General features: G+C 41.8%; 1 protein-coding gene across 2 annotated transcripts in view; it reads left to right on the top strand.

The window, feature by feature from the left end:
• CAMTA1 (calmodulin binding transcription activator 1) overlaps positions 1–23,676 on the top strand; it is a 3,643,069-nt gene that overhangs the window by 47,511 nt on the left and 3,571,882 nt on the right. For both annotated transcript variants that reach the window (XM_069610416.1, XM_069610415.1), the window contains one exon: positions 12,556–12,674. In XM_069610416.1, coding sequence (XP_069466517.1) covers positions 12,556–12,674 — 119 coding nt within the window. The remainder of the gene's footprint in view (positions 1–12,555; positions 12,675–23,676) is intronic.

Raw genomic sequence — 23,676 nt, 5'->3', positions numbered from 1 at the left:
AGTACATAGCGTTCTGTAACTATAAATACCACATAGGATGAAAGCTTATCATTGTGTACATTATATATGACCCCTTATGCTTTAAATGTCATGTAACTGTGTCCTGTTGATGTAGAGGAGCAGGTTGACATGTCATCCCTGCCTCCCGCCCCCCTCGCCTACGTCATATTGGAACAGCAGGAGAAGAACCCTATGTGGGACCCCAGGTATCATCCCAATACTGCATCAAGTGTATGAGAGATGATATGCACTCAACCAAATCGAGTGTCCCCTCGCACTGAGAGGGTGGAAGGATGTCTGCACACTGCATTAGCCATCCTAGAGCTACACGTGAAATCTGACGAGAACAAAGGGACGTCATGGAGGAAAGCTACTGAGACGATATGAAAATACTTAAGAATAAAGATGTAACTGAAGCAACAGAAGAGAAACATCATTGAATATGAAGGAATCCTATATGGAAAGAAAATGAAGGAACCTGCTGACAAGTGTATATATGTAGAAATGCAAGGTAGACACCACCTATAGAGGCTTGTTGCAAAGGAAAATATAAGGTGGCTAGAGCGGCCATGATGAAAAGATGGATGCCAGACTCTCGGAGACAGACCAGGGCTGCAGAGTTGGAGGAGGCTGGAAAAACAGCTTTGTGTGAGGAATAAAGAGGAGTTTATTGGCCGGGGATCAAGGATGCTACTTCAAGGAATAATTGCAAGCCACAAAGGGGAGTCATAAGGATAAGCCATGAACGTAAGACCCATTTCTCTTAGATTAAGTAAAAGAGAAAACCTCTGCAAGAGCCAAGTATTGGACAATTAAACCTATGCAAGATGGAGTGAGCAAGTCTGCAGAGTCCAAGAACGGTAAGGACACCAAGCTCAATTGAATCCAATAGCCGTAAATAGAAGGTCGAAATGGACACATTTGTGGTCTCCTCGCATGTGATTCAGAAGTCGAAAACAAGGGCTGTTCATTAAGCCCAAACACAGATATGTGCCTACACTCCCTTTAATGTCCCAGGGCAGGCCTCGAGGTCCACTATAAAGGTGAAGCCTTGGCATGGGGCCTGTCTCATGAGAGATGATTGACTAATTTGGAAAATGCGAGTAGTCTGACGTTAAGCATTCCAACCAATCGGAGGGGCTATGTAGCGAGCACCATGCTATACAATGTTGCATAGACCAACCCAGTGCCATTTTTCTGCTATAATCCCTATTGTACGTATTTAGAGGTGATTCAGGGCATGCCCACCAGATAAGGGGCGTCCAGTAATATGTTAGTACTCCCATAATATATATGTATTACCCTTAACACATCCCTCCCTGCAATAGGTTTGACAGTTTGCCATGTAGGATGACATCCTAGATGACGCATATCAAGGTATAAAAACTTTGTATAATCAAATTTGGATGTGAGTGCTTGTTCTCCAGATTGCCCTACTATTTTATGCTAATAATAAAGTAGTACTCTGCCATTTCTTTGTCTGTCCGGTTATTTGGGTCCGAGGTCTTTATTGGTAATTCTATCCAGGATCTGAGACTCTTCAAGGTGCTAGAACACATTTATTTCTAACTTGCCCCAAACCCGAGGAATTAAATTCGTTTAGATGTGCTTGTTTGGCATACGTTGGACTGGGGAGCCAAAAGTAGCTGTTGGTGTCAAGTTAACCAGGCTCTTCTAGGATTTAAGCAGGAGCTAAATAGCCCCCAGCTCCCCTCAATTTCGAACCCTACAATAACTTTAAATATTGCTCTCCAGGTAGAAGTTTAAGGCCTGTCTACTTGTGCAAATTCATTTGGGTGAAGTGGTTAAAATAGACTGGAACACTTGATTTTCTAGTGCTGTATACATAACCTACTGCATGCGTCTGTGCCCAACGCTTGCTCGGATTGCTGCTAATGTTTGGGCGTTTACCATCCTGAGCTGCGCACTTTGTAACCGTTTTCTGTGAAAGCTCTCAATAAATTCCTATAAGCAAATGGAAATTCAGGACTACTTTCCTTGGGATGTCTGTTTCTCGGTGTATTACGCTTTTAATGCAACGTCAAATGAATGAGAGGTTCTTATGTAATGGGTCACTGAGATTCATACTATTTAGGAGATGTGCTTCTGGTAGCTGCCACGTTTACTTATGAACAAAAGTACACTAAGCCAACACTGATATAAAATTGTTTTTTACAATCTGTCACCGGGTCTGTCATGTACAGTTGCAGGCTCCCAAAAGTCTTCCCCGTCAAACGTATATAGATATTTGTTTTTTTAAGGGAGACCGGCTTTACGTGTATTGTGTGAGCCCATCCTCCCATGAACCCGTCCCCCTCCAAGATAACCGTCTAGTCCCTTTGCTGTTTCTAATGTGGGTGCTGAGGACGGGACTGGGCACTGCGAGTGGGAGCGATGAGGGAGCTCGGGGGAAGGGTGCAGGAAGTCTTGGGGTAGGGGGGAATGCTGTCAGAATGAACAGGGAGGGGCTCTCTGTTGCACCCCCACAATCAAGATGGTGGCACCAGGGGAAGGTCCTCGGGGAAAACACAGGGGGTACACTGTGTTCTCATCCACATTTGCAGCCACCTGATTGACTTTACACCCTTCCCCGGGTGCAAATTATAATTCCTCTATTGCAGTTTGCTCAAGCACACTAAGCAGAGTATTTCTGTTTTACCATATCCACTCAGTTTTTACGAATGCAACTCATACTCTGTATTACTTTGTTAGGCTTTGAGAATCTCAACAATGCTTAGTCCACAATACCATGTAATCTAAAACTCGCCCTTCCGTACCGCAACTTCGTTGCATTCAGTTTGCCATTGTATTATGCCTTGGCTTAATAATCCTCTATCCTCTTGCATAACATAAGTTCATCTAATGACATATCGTCTTCTCTAGCCATCCTGGGACAGTGCCTGAGGCGGAGTTTGCGCTTCTTTGAAACTTCAAAGGATGTAAAATACAGTGATGGCACTAACGCACAGGAAGCTACTCTTTTCTTTAATTCTTCTTTCTGTGGTTTCACATGTTCTGTAGCAAGTCTGTGTTTGATTAAAGCTAACTGAGTGATGAAGAACAGCCTCTTCTTTGCAATTTCAGGCAACCGAAGTACTCTTCAGTGATTTGCTCTTCATTGTCTGTAATTATTGTGCTAGGGTATCTTTCTCTCTGGAATACTTCTAATAACATAATTACCACCTCTTTTGTCACTTCTATGAATTTTAGCACTTTATGCTCTTCAAAAAAACCGAACCATGATGACCACTACCTACTTACCTCTTGTTCTTGCTGTCATGAGCCCTACCGCAACTCGTGCAGCTAATTTCCAAGGCAATACTAGTGGATCTATGTCCACAAGGAGCATATTCGGTTTACTACTCGCAATCTTAATGCTCTACATGATTACCTATCTTATCCTCTATCGGCACCTAGTCTCGGCCAGCAAAGATAACATTGTGATACCCAACTCGTGCTTCAGCTTCTTAAATCATGTCATTGCTTCTTGTATCTGAGTAACCACTCCATCCAGAGTGCACACAGCATCCCCCTTGACAACGCAATAGCTTTATTGCCATTTGCCACTCTCGCAACTTGGAACACTTCTTTATTTATTTTTTTAACCTCCACAACTGTACATCCTATCCTCCTAGTGCTTCCCCAATAAAAAAATAAGAGACTCCATTCCGCTTTGTACTCATGTATTTGTAAACTAGTTACCAAGCGTGCAATCCAACTAGCTACTGCAATACATTTTTATCTGAAAAGTAGCCTTTACTCGCATATGGTCAGTTCTTAAAGTGAAATGGGTACCTAACAAAGAGGTCTTAGACATATGTGTGCACCAAATAAGTTTAAGATCCTCCATTCTCCATAATGGAGAGACTGTTGTGCCCCTCTGTCTTGATGCATATGCAGCAGTCATCTCACTTCCACCCCCCCCGCCCTGTTCTGCATAATCATGGCCCGTAGTCCAGACTTTCTAGTATGTATATACGGTATGCTTTTACAATGTAGCCAACACTGGAGCTGAGTGTATTACTCCTTATTCATACATGTTCTTATTCTTTGGCATTCTTCAGTTAAGTCAAAATGTTTTTCTTACCTAACCACCTGAGATTTCTAGTACTCACTAAGAAACCCCCTCTAAACTTGGAATAATTCTCAATGAAGAAATCTGAGTGTCTGCTAGTGGGGCTCTCTACCCTAACAAAAACGATCCTAGGGCTGATGCTATCACCAGATAATTGGTGCCTCGATTTATTGATGATATCCCTTGAAAAAGACCCTTTTCTGTTTTCAACTTGAGTACTGCCTCTTTTAGTGTTCTCAGGGCTTGTTGTGATCTCCTGCCATGCGCTTCACCCTGAAACCAAAATGTCCTTCTCAGTTCTCGCTTTGCCAAGCAATGTGGACTTTGCTCTCAGAAACTGTGTCGTGCCTAGCGTTCTACCAAATGATGTCCTTTTGAACTGAACTCACTCAATGAGACCTCCATGGTCTATACAAAGGTAAATCTATTCCCAGGCCTTCTGTGCTGAAACCACAGGTACAGAAACCCTGTGGCATCAACTGTTCATTTATTTGGTTATCGGACAATACATTGGGGGGGGGGCGGGCGACGGACAGAATCTTGCTAATTTTCCTGTCTCTAATCAAAAGGCATGCTCCGAATTCAGAATAATCTTCAGTCCTTGCCTAAGAAACTTTACCCTTTCTAATTATGTACATAGTGGCAGACATACTCCTTTCGCTAAACTTTCTCCAATACCTGTAGGCACATTACTGTACCCATGAGCAAACATATAGGACTTTGCATATTTTCTTCTTTTTAAATGGCTACTCCCACTTTTATCTGCCTGGAACTTAGCCATTGGGCTAATTGGGCTTACACTGTCCGCCCTCCAAAATCTTGGGCTATTGTTCACTGGAATTCGCATGGCCCCTAGAGCTTTGTTGAGAAGTAACATGTCCTCAAAATAGTGTCTGAGAGAAGCTGCTCAAACAGCACCTTAATGCTGGCTTTGCAGATATTCTCCGTTGACTCTAGCACTTTTTCTTAAATGTGAATGAACTATGACGCATGAGAAATGAGAGCTCTAGCAAAGCTCTAGTCGTAAGATGGCTTCTTCCGACATAAGTGAGTCGCACTATTAAAAAAACAAGTTGCTTTGAGTTTAACACACAATTTATTTTTTGTCCTTCAGTGTTGAAAAGACACTGTTATGGAGATGTGTATTGCTTTAGATTCCTTTTCATTTGGCGTCTTGTCTTCGATTCAGTGTGAAAAAAAAGCTACAGCTCTGAGTCCTAACTTCGCTGTGTGGCTTGTGGGCTTTGTAAGGAACTATAGGACAGTATGTTGTTTGTTCTTGCAATACTAATGTGTGTACCAGCTAGAGCCCGGGAGTTATGTGGTCAAGTGCCCAGGAGTTATGTGGTCAAGTGCCCAAATTGCAGATTGGATACAAATCCTGGCTTCACTGTGATCCTGCCACAGTCCATAAATGAGCTGAGAATGCTTTTTTTGTTTTTTCTCTATATAAAAAATAAAGGCATCCAGTACAATGGGATACATCTGACTAAAAGTGCATTATTCAAGCAATGTTCCCCTGTGTTTCATATCTCTTGATTTGACAGGGGAATCTATATTCTTATCAGCCTTTTCGGGGCTTAAGAGATTGTAGTATAGCGAAGCGACTGTAGCAGAACCAACTTTCCTCATCCTCCTGCTGCCAGTCGGCAAAGTTGCTTGGGCGAAGCAGAGGACACTCCCCTCCGCCCCCTCACGAATGCATGGCAACATGCTCCATTCCATTTGGGAGATGACCGTTTAGTCCTTGTTTCAACTTTGAATTTTTGTTCTTGTAGTCCTGGGTCTATAACTGTTATATCTGAAGACTAAAAGTTGCAGAATGCACAGCTAAAAGCAGGACTGGACCAACATCTACTGAATTGGTAATGGCATGCAAGTATGTTCACCCCTGCACGCCCTCCCACCCCAATGAGAATCAGTTACTCCTTAGCTTCTGCCATTTTGATGGTTTCTTCATATTTCAGGATTTGCAAAAGCATGAATTTGAGAAAAAAACAAACAAAGAAGTAGAAGGAAGAAGACCCTATTGCTTTGTTGTAGTTCTGATTTAGGCCCCCACATGGTGTGCACATTTTAGATATTTTGCTAGTTGTCTGGAGCAATGATTGTGTGCTCCAGTTTGGTCATTTTTAATAAGTTTGCAAGGCACCACAGTCAACGATGCTAGTGATGTGAGATTTAGGTTTGTGTGCCAGTGAGGTGTTTATGGAATGTAGATGCATGTCATATGTTGGATCTACATTCCGTTTTGGGAACCTGCGTTTCTTTGCTGGCGTTCTTGGCCTAATGTTATTATGCAACTTAGAAACATCAGTTTAAAAAAAATATATATCTTACAAAACCTTTTTGCAGCTTTAATGCTTTTTATGCTACATTATTTGATTTTAAGCTAAGTCATGCTATCATGTGAATTTGTGCCAGGGGACTCCTTCAGGGCCCACTGTGTGTAGGCAATTTCACAAGCTCTCCCTTCTGACTGGCGACACCTTACAGCCTTAGCTGTCCTCAGTTTTACAAGTGATTTTGGTCAAATGCAGCTGGACATGTACAATGGCCTAGCAACCTACAACGATGCATTCCACCTTACAATGACCACATTCACATTCTAGCAGGCACCAATCAAATTCGAATTTTATCTTTTAAATCCTGTAGTGTGTTTAGGCATAACTGTATACAATCCTATATTAATATCATTTTTCTTTGCTAATGAAAATACTTTATCAAATGTTGCTTTCCTATCAACGAAGTCTCCACATGCATTCTGTGATTGAATCCCCAAGATAAAATGGTCACTCGTCCGCTCATCGAGTACATTACCAAATTGCCATTGTGCTCATCACTAACTCTACCAACGCTGTAATAAACACTTTATTCATTTGTATGCACATGCCAACATTTTATCGTTTCTGGCATGATGATTACTTTGGGTATGCATGGATTGCCCTGCTTCTTGAGACACCTCCAATTCTTTGAAATTGTCTATCCTCCAGTTATGTGAATTCTGGGAGGCCCTTCACAAAGAGTTTGCCTTTGAGCCGCACCCAGTGAAACAACTGGGCCTTTTTCCTGTTCCATATTCTGTTCATTCAGTGTGGGGCCAAATTACAACAGAAGAATTGGCCACTCAATTCCTCGTCTACAAGGGAGAATTTAATCGGGACAAGTTTGAAATTGTTTGCGAGTGGAGAGCTGGCAACCCACTTTGATACTAAGCCTTAACGTACACAGTCTGCACATCCCTCGCAACCAACCACAGAGAACTAATTGCAGACCGACTTGAATTGGGGTGGCTACTTGTCATGCATTTACTCTGTCTGAACTCTTGCTGTATTACGGCCTGGTTACAGTCTATTTCCTTCATACCCAGCCCCTTTCTGATGTCTTTGAGCCACGCCTCCAGGTGTTTGCTTGTCCTCGTAAAATAAGACCTTCCCTCACGCCTACATATGATGAAGAGTTGCAGCTAGAGTTTCACTCCTTAGTACTTCAGAGAGTCTTCTGCATGCATTCCAGGGTGTAGGGCAGGAAGCCTCTAGGCCACATCAGTTTTATACCCAATTTCTTTGTGAGCCTCCTATTGATACCCGAAAGCCATGATAGCCAGCACTGCAGACATTTACCAGGAGGATTCTGATACTGCCTTCCTCCTCAGTCACCTCGTACTACCACACTGTGGTTGTATACAGTTTTCAGTCACACCAAGGATGAGTTCTCCCCCGCCCCCCAGCTTGTACCATGTATTGGCTAAAGACAGCTGTGCAGCACAGCCTATAGTTGCAGAGGGGAAAGGGACTGTTGGCCCAAACCGTATACCTCGTGTTCTCCATGTCAAACACATTTTTTTACATATTCAACAGGAGTGCCTTCCCCGCCCCCACAACCCCCTGTCCTGGGGCGATTTGCAGTGGATAAAATTTGCTCTATAACCTGGGCACGGAGGAGCTGAGTTTTTTGTTTTTTGGGGGTGGGTGGTGCAGTATATTGGGAAGTAAGTCTGTAAAGCAGAGTCTGCGATTGATGTCTAAATCAGACTATTCAGCGTATAGCGATTTAGAGATCCCGCAAAATGCAGTGAAAATGGGTGGTTTGTTTTTTTTTAATGGGGGAAAACTGCCTTTTTTCAAAAACCGATGGTAACACAAAGAGCCATGTTGTCAACTTTTTGGGCGCAAGGATTGGAATATGCAACCCCTTCCCCCTCATCTGCGCCCAAAGACGTAGCCCAATCACAAAGGACATCAGAATAGGCGCATCTTATATGCACCCATTCAGATGGCCTTTTTGTCCTATGCGGATTTGCACGCATCACAGGGCCTTTCTGCCCATTTTAAAAGCACATCCTGAATTTACAAACTGGTTGAGATTTTAAATGTGAAGAAAACTAAGACAATCCGATGCACAGTGCTGGCGATTGTGTCGGCTCTTGCCGGATCTGAGATCCGGAACCAGATGTGTAGCCAGATCTCGAGATCAGGCCAGAGTCAGCAGCTGGGGGGGGGAAGCACACTCTAGCGAACTGTAACTTCCTCTGGTGACCCTGTGCAAGGGGTCACCAGAGGAAGTTGCAGTCCTCAGCCACGACACAGTTTATTTATGCAAGGTTTGTCCGGATACCTGTCAAACATTGCATAAATATACATGTATCCGACAAACATTGCATGAATAAATAAATACCCCTATTAACATTGGAACTATCCCACAAAATGCAGCCACCCAACTGCTTTCACAGCTGCAGGAGCTGTGCCGGGTGGGGTTCAAGTAAAAGAAAACGTTGCTTATGGCAACATAAATCACCCTGTTTGAATAGTACCCAAGGGGGAGTTTTTAATTTTTTTTTTTTATAAGTGGGATGCAAATTGTGCATTTGAAAGAATATTTAATCGGCAACGTTGGTCAAAACTATTATCCGCATAATGAAGTAACTCCTCACCAGTGCCATGGAAGTGGTTTATAGTGGAATTGATATATAGTTTGGAAAAGAAGCAGCATGAACTATTATTTCGGACATTTCCTTTGATCGGGGGTCAACTGCCAGCTCTGCACCCCTAAACCCCGCCTCCTCGGGCACCGCTCGCCCCCCCCCCCGCACCTCCAACCAAACTCTGCCCCCACACCAGCCCTTGTGGGATCCCCAACCAATTTATTTACATTTCCACCACTGCCGATGCACCGTGCTTTGAATGGGCACGGGGGAGGGAGGTGTACACTGCATAACCAGGTCTTTCCTGACCTGGTCATGCAACATTTTTTCTTTTATTTCTTTTTTTTGTCTGACAGCAGAGGTGAACCGGTGCAGTCTCACTTGGCTTTTTCCTCAAACGGGATAGAAATTATTTTATTGGAGGGGTTGCTTTTTAGTGACTGGCCATTTACGGGCCCATCACGGTGAAATGCGCTGGAAGCCTGTTGAACATATTGGCCGGAGAGGGATTCTGACACCAATTTATTCATAGTGGCTGGCCAGATCATCATCATTTGCCCTGCAGCCTAGCCCCATGGAAATGAGCAGTTCACCTTTCGAAATAAGGTGGTCTTGGATGCCCTGTTTTTTTGAGGATCTGTCCAAAATGTAATTTTTTAAAAAAAATTAAAGAATAGTCACAATGTGACTATTGAGATGAGATGGGGAGTGTTGGGCAAGAAAGTGGAGAGGGATCAGCGGGGCGGTGGGCCAAAAAGCAGGGGGAGCAAGGGCTACAGGGGGAGCAGAGCGGTGGGTCAGAAAGCGTAGAGGGAATGGTTGGCTTGAAAGAGGCAGTGAGCTGCAGATTTGGCGAAAGGTTGAGGGAAGAGTGCGATAAACTGGGAGAAAGCATGCAGGATGCAGAAGTAGCAAGAAATGATGGACTGTAGACCGGGATCAATTGGGGATCATAAGGTGAGAGTATGGCAGGGACTGGGGAGTGCAAATTTTGACTTGGCAGCCTGACAGCATGGGAGTATGCACATGAGTGAGTGAGAGGTTCAGAAGGGTTTGTTATGGGGAAATTGGTTAGTGTGAGGGGTGTTGTGAGAGAGCTATGTGGGTGTTTTCGGAATTGGGGAACATAAAAGGGGAATATTTCCACCATTATTACTGATAATGATTAATACACTTAATATTAAATGGGCATGTACATTAAACCAAAAACGTAGTGCAAATGAAACACTAGCTAGGGACATCTGGGACTCTTCTTATTAAACTGATAGAAAAGGTACAAATAATGACAACCTGGCTCTCTGGTAGTGCTGCACTCTGCCTCTTTCCTGCAACGTGCCAATCTTACACCCTCCAATCAATAGGAAATGCAGCAATAAAGTTTTGTGCCACAGAATCCATGCCCTAATATCGTGGAGGGTCTGTGTAATGTCCAATTCGCAATAAGTAGTGCAGCCTCTTTTCCTCCTCCCGAGCTCGTTTAATTTTGTTTGCCTCCTTAGTTGTTGGCAGTACTGACAAATGGAGCAGGTGGTTTTGAACGCAAACAGGCCATCCTGATGTAGTTGTTGTGCAACCCTCAAGCTTTCATTGCTTGTGCCTGCCTACTGTTTTGCTGTTGAATCTTGAAATATTGAGTGTGACAAGCCATTTCAATTTAAGAGCCCCAGAAAATGATCTTGATATTTTTAAGAATTTTGAGAAGTAGACCATCTCTGTCTTGTTGGACTGGCTTTATTTACCCAAATATGTAAACTCGTTGGTATGACAAGGTTTACAAAGCAGTTAGATCCCAGGGTCTCTTGGTGTATTCAGGTTCAAGGCTCCAGTGTCTCGGGTACATATGATGCAAGAAAGTCTTTTCTTATAAAGTTTGGCCTGCTCCTGGAAGGGATAACCTTTTGTTTTAGCCCTTTATGTTATGTACCTCTTGGTTATCTTTTAATTCCCCTTTTGCAACATGACGTGCAAGTCTCCAGTCGGTCTCCTTTTTAATCAGTGTTCACCTTCTCCTCTAGTGCCCTCCAACGGTGAAGTTGCATATCTATATTTAATTTTGGCTGCTGTCTAGGGTGGGCTCTAATGGGAGACCCCAGCTGCCTCCATTCCAGCCCTTTTGGTGAGAGTGGGAAGGGGAGTCTTCTTCTTGGTGCTTGCCATACCTCTGAAATACTGTCCAAGACCTGCAGCAGTAGATGCCCATTCTGGAATTCAGCTTTCAGGGAGCCATCCGCTTCAGTCGGATCCCGCAATCTCCTCTCCAGGACCTTTCTGTAATGTCCCCTTCTCTTTTTCCAAGGGAAGATTACTTTGTGGGTCAGACTGTCCTCTCTTCTCAAGCTAGTGTTGGTGATGAGTGTTTCTCTGACATTGCTTCTTCTGGCAGTCTTTCTTTTGCCTTATCCATACAAGACTAAGGAGAGGTGTGATCCTGTGGACCCCTTAGTTATTCAGTCTTGCAAACTAGCATCTTCTGAACGGCTAAACTGCTATTTGTCAGCTTTGTTATGACTTTTACAGATGTATTGTTGGTTGAATTTGAGTGCTTTGCTCAACAAAAGTTGCTGGGGTTTTGGACTCCTTTTTGACAGAGGCTTATTGACAATCTGACTTGGAGAGGGGTGTCACGATTTTTTTGTTTTGGGCCTGAATTCCTTTTCTTTTCCAGAAGGTCCATTTCAGTCGTTCAGTGCTTTAGAGTTTCCTGATCTGTGTTGCCTTTTCGCTTTGCTGCCTGCTCCAGGCTCTTGGGACTCTTTTTATGAAGCGTCTATGGCAGAAAACAATCATTAGAAGACCAACCTACCCTTGATTGTGTCATTTTGTGATTGTCTAGTCCTTCCTCCTACAGATTACTAATTTCCCTTGCATGAAATGCTGGTAAATGGTAGTTTTACAGTTCCCTCTGAGTGTGGGGAAAATTGGCAGAACTGAGAATGTGGGTTAATTGGGTTCTATATATGCTGAGCTGCAGTGAGTCCCCTGATAGCTGAAGACCTTGCCTAAACCAGATTTTCACCTGGGAATTATTTTCTAGCATGATTGATTTGTGGGTGGGGAGAGCTAATCCATCCAAGAACATTACCAAAGATTAGCCATTTGTTGGGTTACCTTGCATGCATCATGTGAGATGGACCAGAAATGCCTTGTTGTCTGCTCAGTGTTCAACGTTGGTGAATGCGTTTTGGATCTAGAGTGATAAGGAGTTGATGTACTAGTGAATGTTTCCATTGTGCCTCACTGATTCACTTAAGTGTCTCTGCCCTTACCTGTAACTCGGCATCCCTGGAAAGGTCATGATGAACCTTCATTCTTTTTACCTGGAACGTGTCTGGTTCTTTCTGCAGTTTTCCTTTATTACAGTATGCTACTCTAGAATCCATGTGTGCATGTATGGTTTTCTGATCTCACTGAAAAGATGATGGAAGATACTGATTCTCATTTTACTTCTGGTCTGAGATGATTCTGTACAAGTTTCATTCCATGAGTAAAGTGCAGTACACCTTTTTGTTCTCCTTTTTAAAAAACGTGCCCAAATTCTTTGTGTTCTGATTTTTAGATGATCATGGGAACAGCAACGGCAGCCATGTAAAGATCTTTTTACCGAAGAAGCTGCTTGAATGTCTACCTAAATGCTCAAGTTTACCAAAAGAGAGGCATCGATGGAACACCAATGAGGTAGATGCATCTTTATTTTTCAACCATTTGACGGGCATATATGTTAAAATTGTATCACAAAACTAAAAATGCAAATCTTTCTGCTTAGATTTTTGGTTTCCTACAAAGGTCACACTTTTACATTGTTTTTGGAGGCTGTGAGAGTATTAAGTTTAGATGAGTTGTAAACGCACATTTGTGACATTAGGTGTTGCAAAGGTCTTGTTTATTCCAATGGCTACTATATTTGTGTTTGTTGCCATGTTAGTTTGACCAAAGTAGCCTATCATGAAAGAGTACGCTTGTTGAATATGTGACATTAGTAATGTAATGCACTTAGGTAGAGTTGTTGGAAAATAAAACCTGTGAGTTTCACTTCTCATGCAAATTGGCTTCACTTGTTGATTGGTTAAGTATGTTGAAGGACATGTATCTGTAAAACATCCAGTGGTTGTCTTTGGAATGTGATGTTGCTTTCCTTAAACTGAATGCCTGAAATAATAAGATAGAAATCTAGAGTTGACCTCTCAACCAAACGATTTATCCTAAAGGCTGTGAAAATGGATTCATTGTGATTTTGAAATCTCGAAAACCTAGATTTGTTTAAAAGGTTGTTTGGCTGCATTCTTAGCATTGAAAAGGTTGCATGGAGACGTTTCTACCGAATTTATATATGAGCCCTTTTCAGAAGTTATTCCCTGATAAAAATGGAATTGATGGCATCTTGGTCGGAAGCCTCAATACGGTTCCCATTCTTCTAAATGGGCATTGCCATGGCTCCTTGCCAACTATTGGGAATCGCATGTTTTTCAGTCAATCTGTTGAAAAATGTAGGTAAAATAGACCACACTTTCTTTTCTCTACTAGGGCTGGGCGATGGACCAAAAGTCGTATCTCGTTATTTTCGGGCTATATGATCTAAATCTGTATTGTTTATGTGGGTTAAATGCTCAGTTGTAAGCCGCCAACTACATGTGAGATGTCACAAACACCTTTATTTATACGACATATATCAAAATAAAGTACAAATACAGGGTTTCTCTGCTTGTTTGAGAATGCACACAGCTGTGTAAATATCAAAATGCAAATACAAATTGTAGTATATGTAATAATATGTACATGTGTATATTTAGATATATAATTTTGTGAAAATGTGTTTTGTCACGGGTTGGCTCCAGCCCCATAAAAGTTGGTGGGCTGAAATGTTGGCCCAAGGTTGGCATATCAGTCTGGGGTGTACTGGCGATAGTGAAATTTGACCAGCCCTACCCATTCGCCCTGCACAGGGGTGGAGTGGGGTGTGGCCTTGTGCTATCAGTATAGGCGATTTTGTAAGATTGGCGATTTTGCCATTTTCAAAAATGGGAAGTTATGAAACACACAAAACTATAGCAGACCCCCACGTGCATGTCGACTACAGACTCGGGCAACGCCGGGTGGTACCACTAGTTAATGATATTGCAAATCTTATATCTATGTTGAAAATATAGTGCCAAAACTCGATATATCGCCCAGCGCTATTCACTACTAAATAAATCCAGTGGTATTTTATCTGGGCTGCAAGCTCTTCCTTTTTTTCTTTGACTCCGATGCATGCAAAACTAACAAGGCATCAACATGCAGTGCATTCATTTCAGTTGGCATTCTCCTTTTCCAAGTTATCATGGACTTGATGCTTCCTTTATTGAAATCTAAAGTAGGTGAACCAATCTTCTTTGGGAATATATGTTGGGAGCTGTGAACCCCATTGTTTTTTTTCTTGGCCACTATTTTAGAATATTTGGTCAAAACCCAAATTCCAGAAGTCTCCCACTTTTTCTCCTAACTTTTTTCAGGCTAATACTTTTGCTGAATTATTGCTAGTGTCCCCATCTATCGCGGCTAACCAGCGCTCGGTCATTTTCTTGGGTAATTGTGATTTCTTTGGACGATTGTGAACTTTTGAATGGTTACTTGATGTTGTGACCAAGGGATGTAAAATTTGGATCAGTCATTCACAAAGGTGGGGTGGGGGGGCATTTAATAACATTGAGCATATTATTCAGGAGAAAACTTACTGGATTACAAGGCTGCAAGGTTAGTACTAATGGACACGTTATATTTTCACCTTCTAGATTATTTCAACTTGGATTTTTTTTTCCCTAGGTCAGCGCTTAATCATTTTGTGGTATTATGTTCTCTGTGGTGTGGTTTAGTTGCAGTGTGTGTGTGTGTGCGTGTGTGTGTGTGTATTTTCAGATGGTTGCTTTGTCTTTATACTTCTGTTTTCTATTTGATGAGGGCATTTTCGTTTTTGCCGACATCGCTAAAGTTTTCCTTTATTTATTTGATTTTACCTTCAAAATCTGCATTTCATGTGCAAAATAATTGCACAAATAGTCTCAAATTTGTTACACGGGTAGTCAAATAATTGTGTATTGGAATCGCATTTTGTGATGTTAGCATATCCTACATGACCATATTAGACTGGGAAGTCTAATGTTCTAAGAAGCAAGTATAGCACTGTAAAAATGTTTCCACTGCATGGTCTAGAAAATGTAAAATGGTGATGTTCGTTCGCTCTAAAATTTGTCAACAAGAATTAGATTTGGCCTTTGTTTTAAAATGTTTTCCCAACATGGATGAGTACATTCTAACAAAGTTATTTTTTATTCCAAAACATAACTGTAAGAAAAATGAAAACAATTAGATGAATCTCAGATTAATACTAGAAGAACAATTTATGGTCCCGGGAAATGCTAAAGATTTTTAGTACTACTTTTACAGTGAAGCCACCCAATTGTTTATTTGTTTATTGCTTTTACCTAGATGCTCTGCCATTTCTCGCAACAACTAATTTAAGAAAAATAAATCAAAAGTTGGTAGATTAAAAGTATTCTTCTGAGTCAACATGTTGTCGCTGTTTATTGCTTATTTTATTCCCTTTGCTTTGATGCCAGTACAGTAATGCAATGTTGCTGAAAGGTAAGGATATCAAGCATAGAAATGTCCTCAGTTACCATGTGAACCTAATTCACCAAAGGTTATGAATTTACTATTTCTTTTTCGAAGTACATACACTTATTTGTTGCTTTTAATGCACACACAATGAAAAATAATTGAGTTGACGAGGTAATAGAACACAAAGTTAAGCTTCATTTTTGATGCGCAAATATATACATACTTCTGTAAACAAGTAATTGTGTTTCTGGTCTACAGCAAAATAAGTTTGTATTTCATTAATTAAATCTATATTGCGTCTTTCCAAAGCACTGAACATAAAAAATGGGACAGTAAAAATGAAATTGAAGAGTTGAACTGCCATAACGTTATGATGCCAGCAAATGTGTTTAAGAGACCAATGGATAGAGTACAATAATGTGGAGGAACGAACCGAGAGAGGAAGGGCATTTCAAAATGTAGGAGCCATCTGGGGGAAAGAACAAAATCGAGACACAGCACAGGCGGGTTTCGGGGTAACCAAATAAAGTGAGATTGGGAGGGAAGAGAATGGGTAGGAGTATAGAATGAGACAAAGGAAGCCAAATAAGAGGGAGCCAGACTGTGTTGTACATTTGAGTGGCCAAGGAGTGAAATGAAAGCAGGGGTTCAAAGGAGAGACAATCAATGAAATGCCACAAAGATAGAAGCGCGAGGAGGAAGATGGACAAGAGTGTTACTTGCAGCATTAAAGATAGAACGCAAGGGATCAAGACAATAGGCCGGAAGACTGAGGGGCAGGACCGAGCAATAATATAGCCTGTAAATAACCAGGGAAGAAATAAGCTGAAAATGTGGAGAGGTTGAATTTTCCGAATATTAAAAAGCTGGAAGTTACAGGATTAAGCTGTAGCAGCGATATCAAAAGTGAGATTGGAGTAAAAAATGTCTCCAAGATTGCAAACCGAGGAATGACTTAAGGAGGAAATAGGATGGATGGGGAAAAAGAGGATTTCTGTTTTAGATGGATTCTGAGAAAGCAGGGAGAGGGGGAACATTCTGGGAATCATCGGCGTCGAAATGTTATCATCGACCATAGAGTTCAATTATGTGGGCAAGCATGGCAGTGCAGAGAGAGAATCGGAGATGCCCCAGGACAGAGCCTTGCGGACCTCTGTGATGAATAGGGGGCAGAAGAAGAGAGATGCCTGGACCAAGAGATAGATGAAGAGTTATCCAAAAGATAGGAGCAGAACCAGTCACACCAATGGGAGAGGGTGATCCACATTGTGGAAAACCTACAGCGACACAATAAAATAAGAATGGAAGAGTATTGATTGACCCACGGATAGAAGAGATTTGGAAACAGGAAGTAGGACCAATGCTGTTGAGTGAAAGGTGGAATCCAGATTGATAAGAAAAGAGTGTTGTGATCTAGATGGGTACAGTTGGGAATAAACAGCATGTTCTAAAAGTTTAGAGGGGCGAGAGAGAAGGGAAATCGGTCGGCTGTTGTATAATATTGTGGAGTCAAGAGTAGGTTTCTTAAGTATCGAAGGATTACCACATTCTTAATTTAAGAAACATAAACTGAGGTTGTGAGCAAAAGATTAAAAAGAGAAGTAAGATATGGGAGAATGGGGAAACCTTAGGAATAAGTAAAGGGGAAAAGGGTCTGGGGAGAAGCAGAGGAATGGGCTCTCATGGTAAGGGTAGCTGTTCGTGTCAAATGGGACGAGGGAAAGGTAGGAGCAGCAGGCAAGGAAGGTGTGAGAGGGGTGTCCGATGAGTGGGCATCTGAGTCACTTGAGAGATTCACCTTCTCTATAAAGAAAGTAGCCCAGTCAGATGAGGTTAACTGGGAATTGGTCCCGGAAGATGGTATAAAGACTGGAAGAGATGACATTGATGAGGAGAACGAGATTAGACTAGTAAAGGTATTTTTGTGTTAAATAGCGCTGAACTGCACATAGAATGTAGGCAAGATAACTCATGCAGATCAAAAGAAAGTTGGGATTTGATTTCCGTTTGCGCTGTGCCCAACGGAGAGGGAAACTAAGCAATCGGAAATCTGGGGTAAGCCAAGGTTGGGGCGGGGACAAGGGGGGTGGTTTGAGAGTGGATAAAAGGGCAGAGAGTGAAAGACATCAAGAGTGGGGGGAGATCTGTATTAAAAGATAAGAAAGCTGTGTCAACAGATTGAGCAGCAAGATCTGAGGGGTAAGAGAAGATGGATGAAAGATTAGGATGAAAGATTTGAACAAAATCAGAGTGACTGAAGCACTGAAGCAACACAGATTGTGACTGAAGAAAGTAGGGGAATAGTAGGAAATGGGGCACGATGACAGGTGAAGTGAAAGTGAAGAAGGGAATGATCCTAAGGATGGGGAAATTTAAGACAACAGGTGATGGGGGGGGGGGGGAATGAGAGGCAGAGAGAAGATCCAGGAAAGAACCCAAGCTGGGGCAGGAAAGGGAGGGAAGGATACTACAAGGGAGTCGAGTAGTGGAAGGAATGGACAGGAGATGAGTAGAGAAAAGATGCAAGTTTAAGTCTCCAAGAAAAAAAAAAAGCGGAGTTTAATGGCAGAATTGAGGAGAAAAGAGCATAGAGGTCTTTGCAAAATGAGGACCAGGTGGGCGATGGATAAGAAATGCAATAGGTGAGGGATGGATAAAACGGGCGAAATGGTATTCAAATGAAGGAAGGGTGAGTAAAGGATTAGGGTCGAGAGGAAGAGGAGTAAAGAGATGGTGGAAGAGTAGACCAGTGCCTCTTCCAATCACTTTGATTTAACAATTACTTGGATCCATGCACTTTATTTTTATTGTATATCCAATTCTCTGTACTCCGAGTTTCTTTGTTGAAATCATGTCAATACGGAAATAAATTCATTTAAAATGTACACATTTTATTTTAGACATTTTTTGGACAAATGAAGGCAATACATTAAAATATGTTTTAACTGTTATATTTGGCAGCACAGTGCACGTTTCTTGTATGTATGTGTGTATATATATATATATATATATATATATGAGTTTAAATGCCCTGAATAAAACTGGATATGGCATGAAAACCTTTGGTTAATGGTGAATTGATTTACTTTTGGAGATTTATGCTAGCGTCCTAAACCGCAAAGAGTGCTGTCCCCGTGTGGGGAAGTGTAATTACTTTTTCCTTTCTAATATATATATATATATATATATATATATATATATATATATATTTTTTTTTTGTTCAGTGACGGCTCTACCCAGATGGACCCCGAGTAGATTCAAAAGACATTGAGTCCTACGTAGCAGTAGAACAACATAAAAATCAGGACAATTTGTCAAAATTATGTGTAATTGTACTACATGATACAAGAAATTGACCAATCAGTGATTCGTTTTTGGTCAAAATGCATTGCTTTATTCCTGCACGTTCTTGTTTTGCAATTTTTCTGATTTAAGTGATGTATGGTTCTAAACCCCAATTGTATTTGTTTTAGACCCTTCTAATTCTTCATCTTTGCTTCTTTCTATTACTGATTCTGACTTTAGGCTTCTTGATATACTATTGCCTATTTAACAATTTTTTGGTATCTAGAAATTGTTATTCTAGAATGTGTTTAATTGTGTTAGCCAAAGAAATAAAACGTGCACAATTTTTCTTTATATAAATGCTGAGTGTCCAATATAGAGTGTCTTTGCTTCTACATATTTGAGAGCTTCTCGTTGGATAGATGGCCATCACCAGGTAGTAAGTAGATGCACCTAGTTAGGAGTGATCCATTTTCCAACAATTGTATATTGAGACAGCGCACAGTGAATTATCTCACTGTTAGAGTTCACGTTTTCTCCTGTTGGGGGACACATTCTTGTTTATTTGTTCTCAGCCCCAGTCCCAGACAGATTAGGGAGATACCCTCTAGTTCATAAATATATATAGGCTCTACCCAGATGGTCTTGGAGTGCCTTACAAGTCAAAAGTTGAAAAGGTGCGAGGTGAAACCGAAGTTACAAAATGTTTTCTAGATAGGTTGAAAAGTTTAGGATAGACGAGTGCAGTGATCAAAATGCAAGTTTGGATAAGCAGGAGCAAAAGGCAGCTAGCTCCTTTGTATCCAGCAGTGGTTAGGAGCTATCATTGGGGAACAAGAAGCTAGTACATAGTGTTCCTCAAATCTTAACTTTCATAGAATGTACAAAATTATAAATGTTAATTTTTTTTATCATCCCTTCTGCTTTAAATGTTGTATATATGTCTTCTAATGTTTATTTATATATTTTCCCAAATGCACATAGTTAAATTCACATAGGTGTGTTTGTTCAGCATCAGGTGGGCTGGGGAGCCAAACGAAGCTATTGGTTGGTGTCAAGCTAACCTAGGGTCTTCTAAGCGAAATGGAGGGCAGCTGGGAGATATGCAGCTCCTGTTCTTAGAACTCTGCAAGTGGTAGCAGGAGAGATCGAGTGGTGGGCGATGTGGGAAAATTGGTATGTTTTGAGGCTTTCTGAAAGTGTTGATGGGGAGTGCGAAGTGTGGGCGTGAATAGGTAGCCTACTGGGTAAAGGCTTGTTTTTGTGTGCATGTTTTGTAGAATGCAATACGTAGGATATGCTGGCTTGCTTGTCTGGTGTTTGTGTGGGGGATGGGATTGAGTTTATCAGAAGGGTAAGATTGGGTTTTCTGGTGGATGGCTCTGAAAACAATGGTGCTATGAAGGCAGTTCTTTGGGGTATGGGGAGCCAATGGAGCTGGGTGAGCGCTGCAGTGATGTTAGTGTTTGGGTAGTTGGAGGATGAGTCTGGCTGCTGCGTTTTGTTTGGCTTGCGGGGGGCGGGGGGGAGAAGAGTCCTGCTGGAGAGCGAAGTGAGAAGATCATTGCCATAGTCCAGTTTATTGAGAACTAACCCTGGCACTGCAGTGCGTAAGCAGCCTGGAGGAAGGATGTGTCGGACCATACGTAGCTGGTATAGTTGTGGATTGCATATTTTGGTGACCGCAGCAATGCAGTGTGTGAAGACAAGGTGGGAGGCGGTCGATTGTGAAGCCAATGGATTTGACACGTGTGGAGAGGATTTGTGTGGAAGAGTTCTTTGATCTAAAGTTTGATTTGTGCCTGTGGGGCATAGGAGGAGGTAGTCCGTTTTGGAAGCGTTAATCTTGAGGCAGGGGGTGGCCATTCAGGTTGTAATGGTGGAACGACAGATTATGAGGATGTGAGGGGGATAAAGTATGTTTGTGTCATCTGCATATTGCTGGAAATGGAGGTTGTTTGCCAAGAGTCTGTCCAAGACGTTCAACATATAGGTTGACGAGGCGTAGAGACTGGGAGGAATCTTTATGGTACCCCATACTTGACTGCGTGGGTTCTTTCGAAAATAGGGCAAAAGGGTGTCCTGTCAGTGAGCAGGGCAGTGAAACCAGTCGAGCACTGTGCCTGAGAGTTTCATCATGCGAGAGAATGTTGAGTGCAATGGTGTGGTCGATGGTGCCGAAGACTTCAGAGAGTTTGAGGATTGTGTAGTGCTGCGTGTCCTTTGTCTGTGATGTTGTGGACGCCACTGAAGATGTGAAGTGTAGAGGTTTCAGTGATGTGTCCAGCTCGAAAGCCAAATTGTGTAAGTGGGTTGTTTGTGTGGTGATGTTGGGTAGTGACAATGTTGCCTTATTCTGGCGAGGTATGACAGGTTAGTGATAATGTAAGGCAATGGAAATGGATGCCTCAAGATGAGTAGAAACACAAGAGCAAGACGATTTTAGATTTCTTTTAAAGTAGTTTTTACAATGTATATTGTGACGGAAGGTATCTATCCCTGCCTCACACATCCCAGAATCTGAAATGCTAACATGGGACTCTGAGAAGGTAAGGTTCTAAGTAGTCTGTACCTTTCCTTTGGACCAGAGCCAAGACCCGGTCAGTCCCCGGGTGAGCCCATGCAGTCCCAATCCCTGAACAGCAGAAAAACATTCACTTCCATAGGAATGCTCTCCGTTTCCTCAGGACACGTTTTGATACCTTTAAAACCCAGTCTGGACCCAAGAGAACAACCTTCATGCAATCCTCTCTCTCTCCATCCCTCAATGCAGCATGGCGGTTTCCATTCTAAAAAAAGGGACCGCTCAAGTACCTGGGAGATCGAAAACAAAATCTGTATGAATTGGGGTAGACGTACATGGATTCCAGAAAGTCCACACACTTTCCTACCCATAAACAGAAGACCAGTTCAGGGAAGGAGCGAACCAGGATGCCAGTCAAACACTCGGAGAACATAGGAGAAATCCAAAATGAACACCATGCCTTTTTAAAGATGTTCTTCCCCAGCTGAACTACAAAACATCCCTACTCTCGAGGATGCGGCCAAGCAACACCTATCCTCACCAGTTAATACCTGGATTCTGCATCTGTCCCAGGCATTATAAAGGTGTTCTGTGCTCTCATTCTGGTACAAGAGGTGCAGAAGTGAAGGTGATTGTTGGTGGAGTTGGAGAAAGATGAGCAGTGCCACTTGAAGAAAGAAATGAGGGATCACTGAGGTACTTTAAGGGCAGAGGCACCAAGAGAGCTGACAAACTTGGACTACTGAAAGGTTAGAGATTTGAGAACACCAGAGATCACCATAGGCTTGGGAGTTTAGAGAAATTGGTTCTTACCAAGGTAGGCCAAGCAACCAGTGTGACATGTCTGAGACTGTGACAGAGCAGGGGGGCATTGTATCCCTAAGCACTTAGTGAACTGGTATCCATATCTCTAGGGAAGTGTTAGGCATTATACGTCTTATGAAAAGACTCTTCTTGCCTTGGCGAATATAGAAATATAGTGTCCTTAAATGGTGGACGCTGCAGTCCTCTGCAAACCTTAACTGTGATCAGTCAAACAGTAAATGTATCAGTAACGTGAGTATGTTGTATCACATATTCAGTGATGATTCAGTAATTAGTCTTCATCGGATTTCAATTATTATAAAAATGTTTTATTATAGAGAAAACATCATCTATAATGATTTGTTTATGAAATATATAATAAACTAAAGAAAAGTTAAAGTATGAGCTTGGCAAGTTTTGGCTACGCCCTTCCTCCGGAGTGAAGAATTAAAATTCGTCAGACAATTGCTCCGGAGGAAGAGCTTGGCATGAAAGGCATCAAGCTCATATTTTGAGCTTTTCTGTTTATATAATTTGTAAACAAATCATTGTAGAGGATGTTTTCTCTATAATTGAATGTCGGTGAAGACTAATTACTGAATCATCATTGAATATGTGATGCAACATAATATCATTAATGATACATTTATTGATTGAATGATCACAGTTACGAAGGTGTGCAGGGGACGGGAGTGCCCACCACTTAAGGACCCTATATTGTTATGGCTTTTAGTGCCAGTCGTGTGGCTTTTAGTGCAGTCGTGTTTTTCTCCCCCGCACCCAGACGCTTCTTATTATAACAGTCCATAAATTATTGTACGTATTTCAGAAACGGGTGTACAGGCACAACTGACCGTGGATCTTGTCTTGGACAAGGCAGCCAGCTAAACCTCCCCTGGTTACATTGCAATTAATTAAGCTGGATGCTATATCCCTGAGACTTTTCAGTTTAGAGAACCAAAGGGAGGACCAGTATCCTGACTAGATGCTACTTGTTTTGATAATTATGAGAGCAGAATACCCTGTTGTAGGGAACACACCTAGAACCCGTAGGCATTCATCCATTACCTATCCTGTCGTTGTTTAAATCTTATTTATGCGTTGCTTGTTCTTTTAGGTATACCAAGATACTTGTACTATGTTTCGTTTCACTTCAAATCAAAACTGCCACACAGCTAAAGGTGTGCTGGAAGTGTCTCGAATAAATCCTTCAGGTTTGTTACGACATTGCGAAGAAACTCTTGTGGTTTAAAATGCACAATAGCGTATCTGTATGGGTGTTCATCTTTTTTGTTGTTTTTTTTATTGAAATTCAGAAATACAATTCATTCCCATCAATATATTAATCGTATGTTAAAAATTGAGCACTTAGTTAAATGGTAATGACTTAAATATGGTATACATTTTAACAAAAACATCATACAATATCGAAGTATGAAGTTAATAAATAACAAATATGACAAAACGAGT

The sequence above is a fragment of the Ambystoma mexicanum genome, chromosome 8, assembly GCF_040938575.1.
Source record: "Ambystoma mexicanum isolate Mex_15411 chromosome 8, UKY_AmexF1_1, whole genome shotgun sequence".
NCBI classification, from domain to species: Eukaryota; Metazoa; Chordata; class Amphibia; order Caudata; family Ambystomatidae; genus Ambystoma; species Ambystoma mexicanum.
Note: the sequence above shows the minus strand (reverse complement) of the source record. Positions and strands in the feature narration are given on the sequence as shown.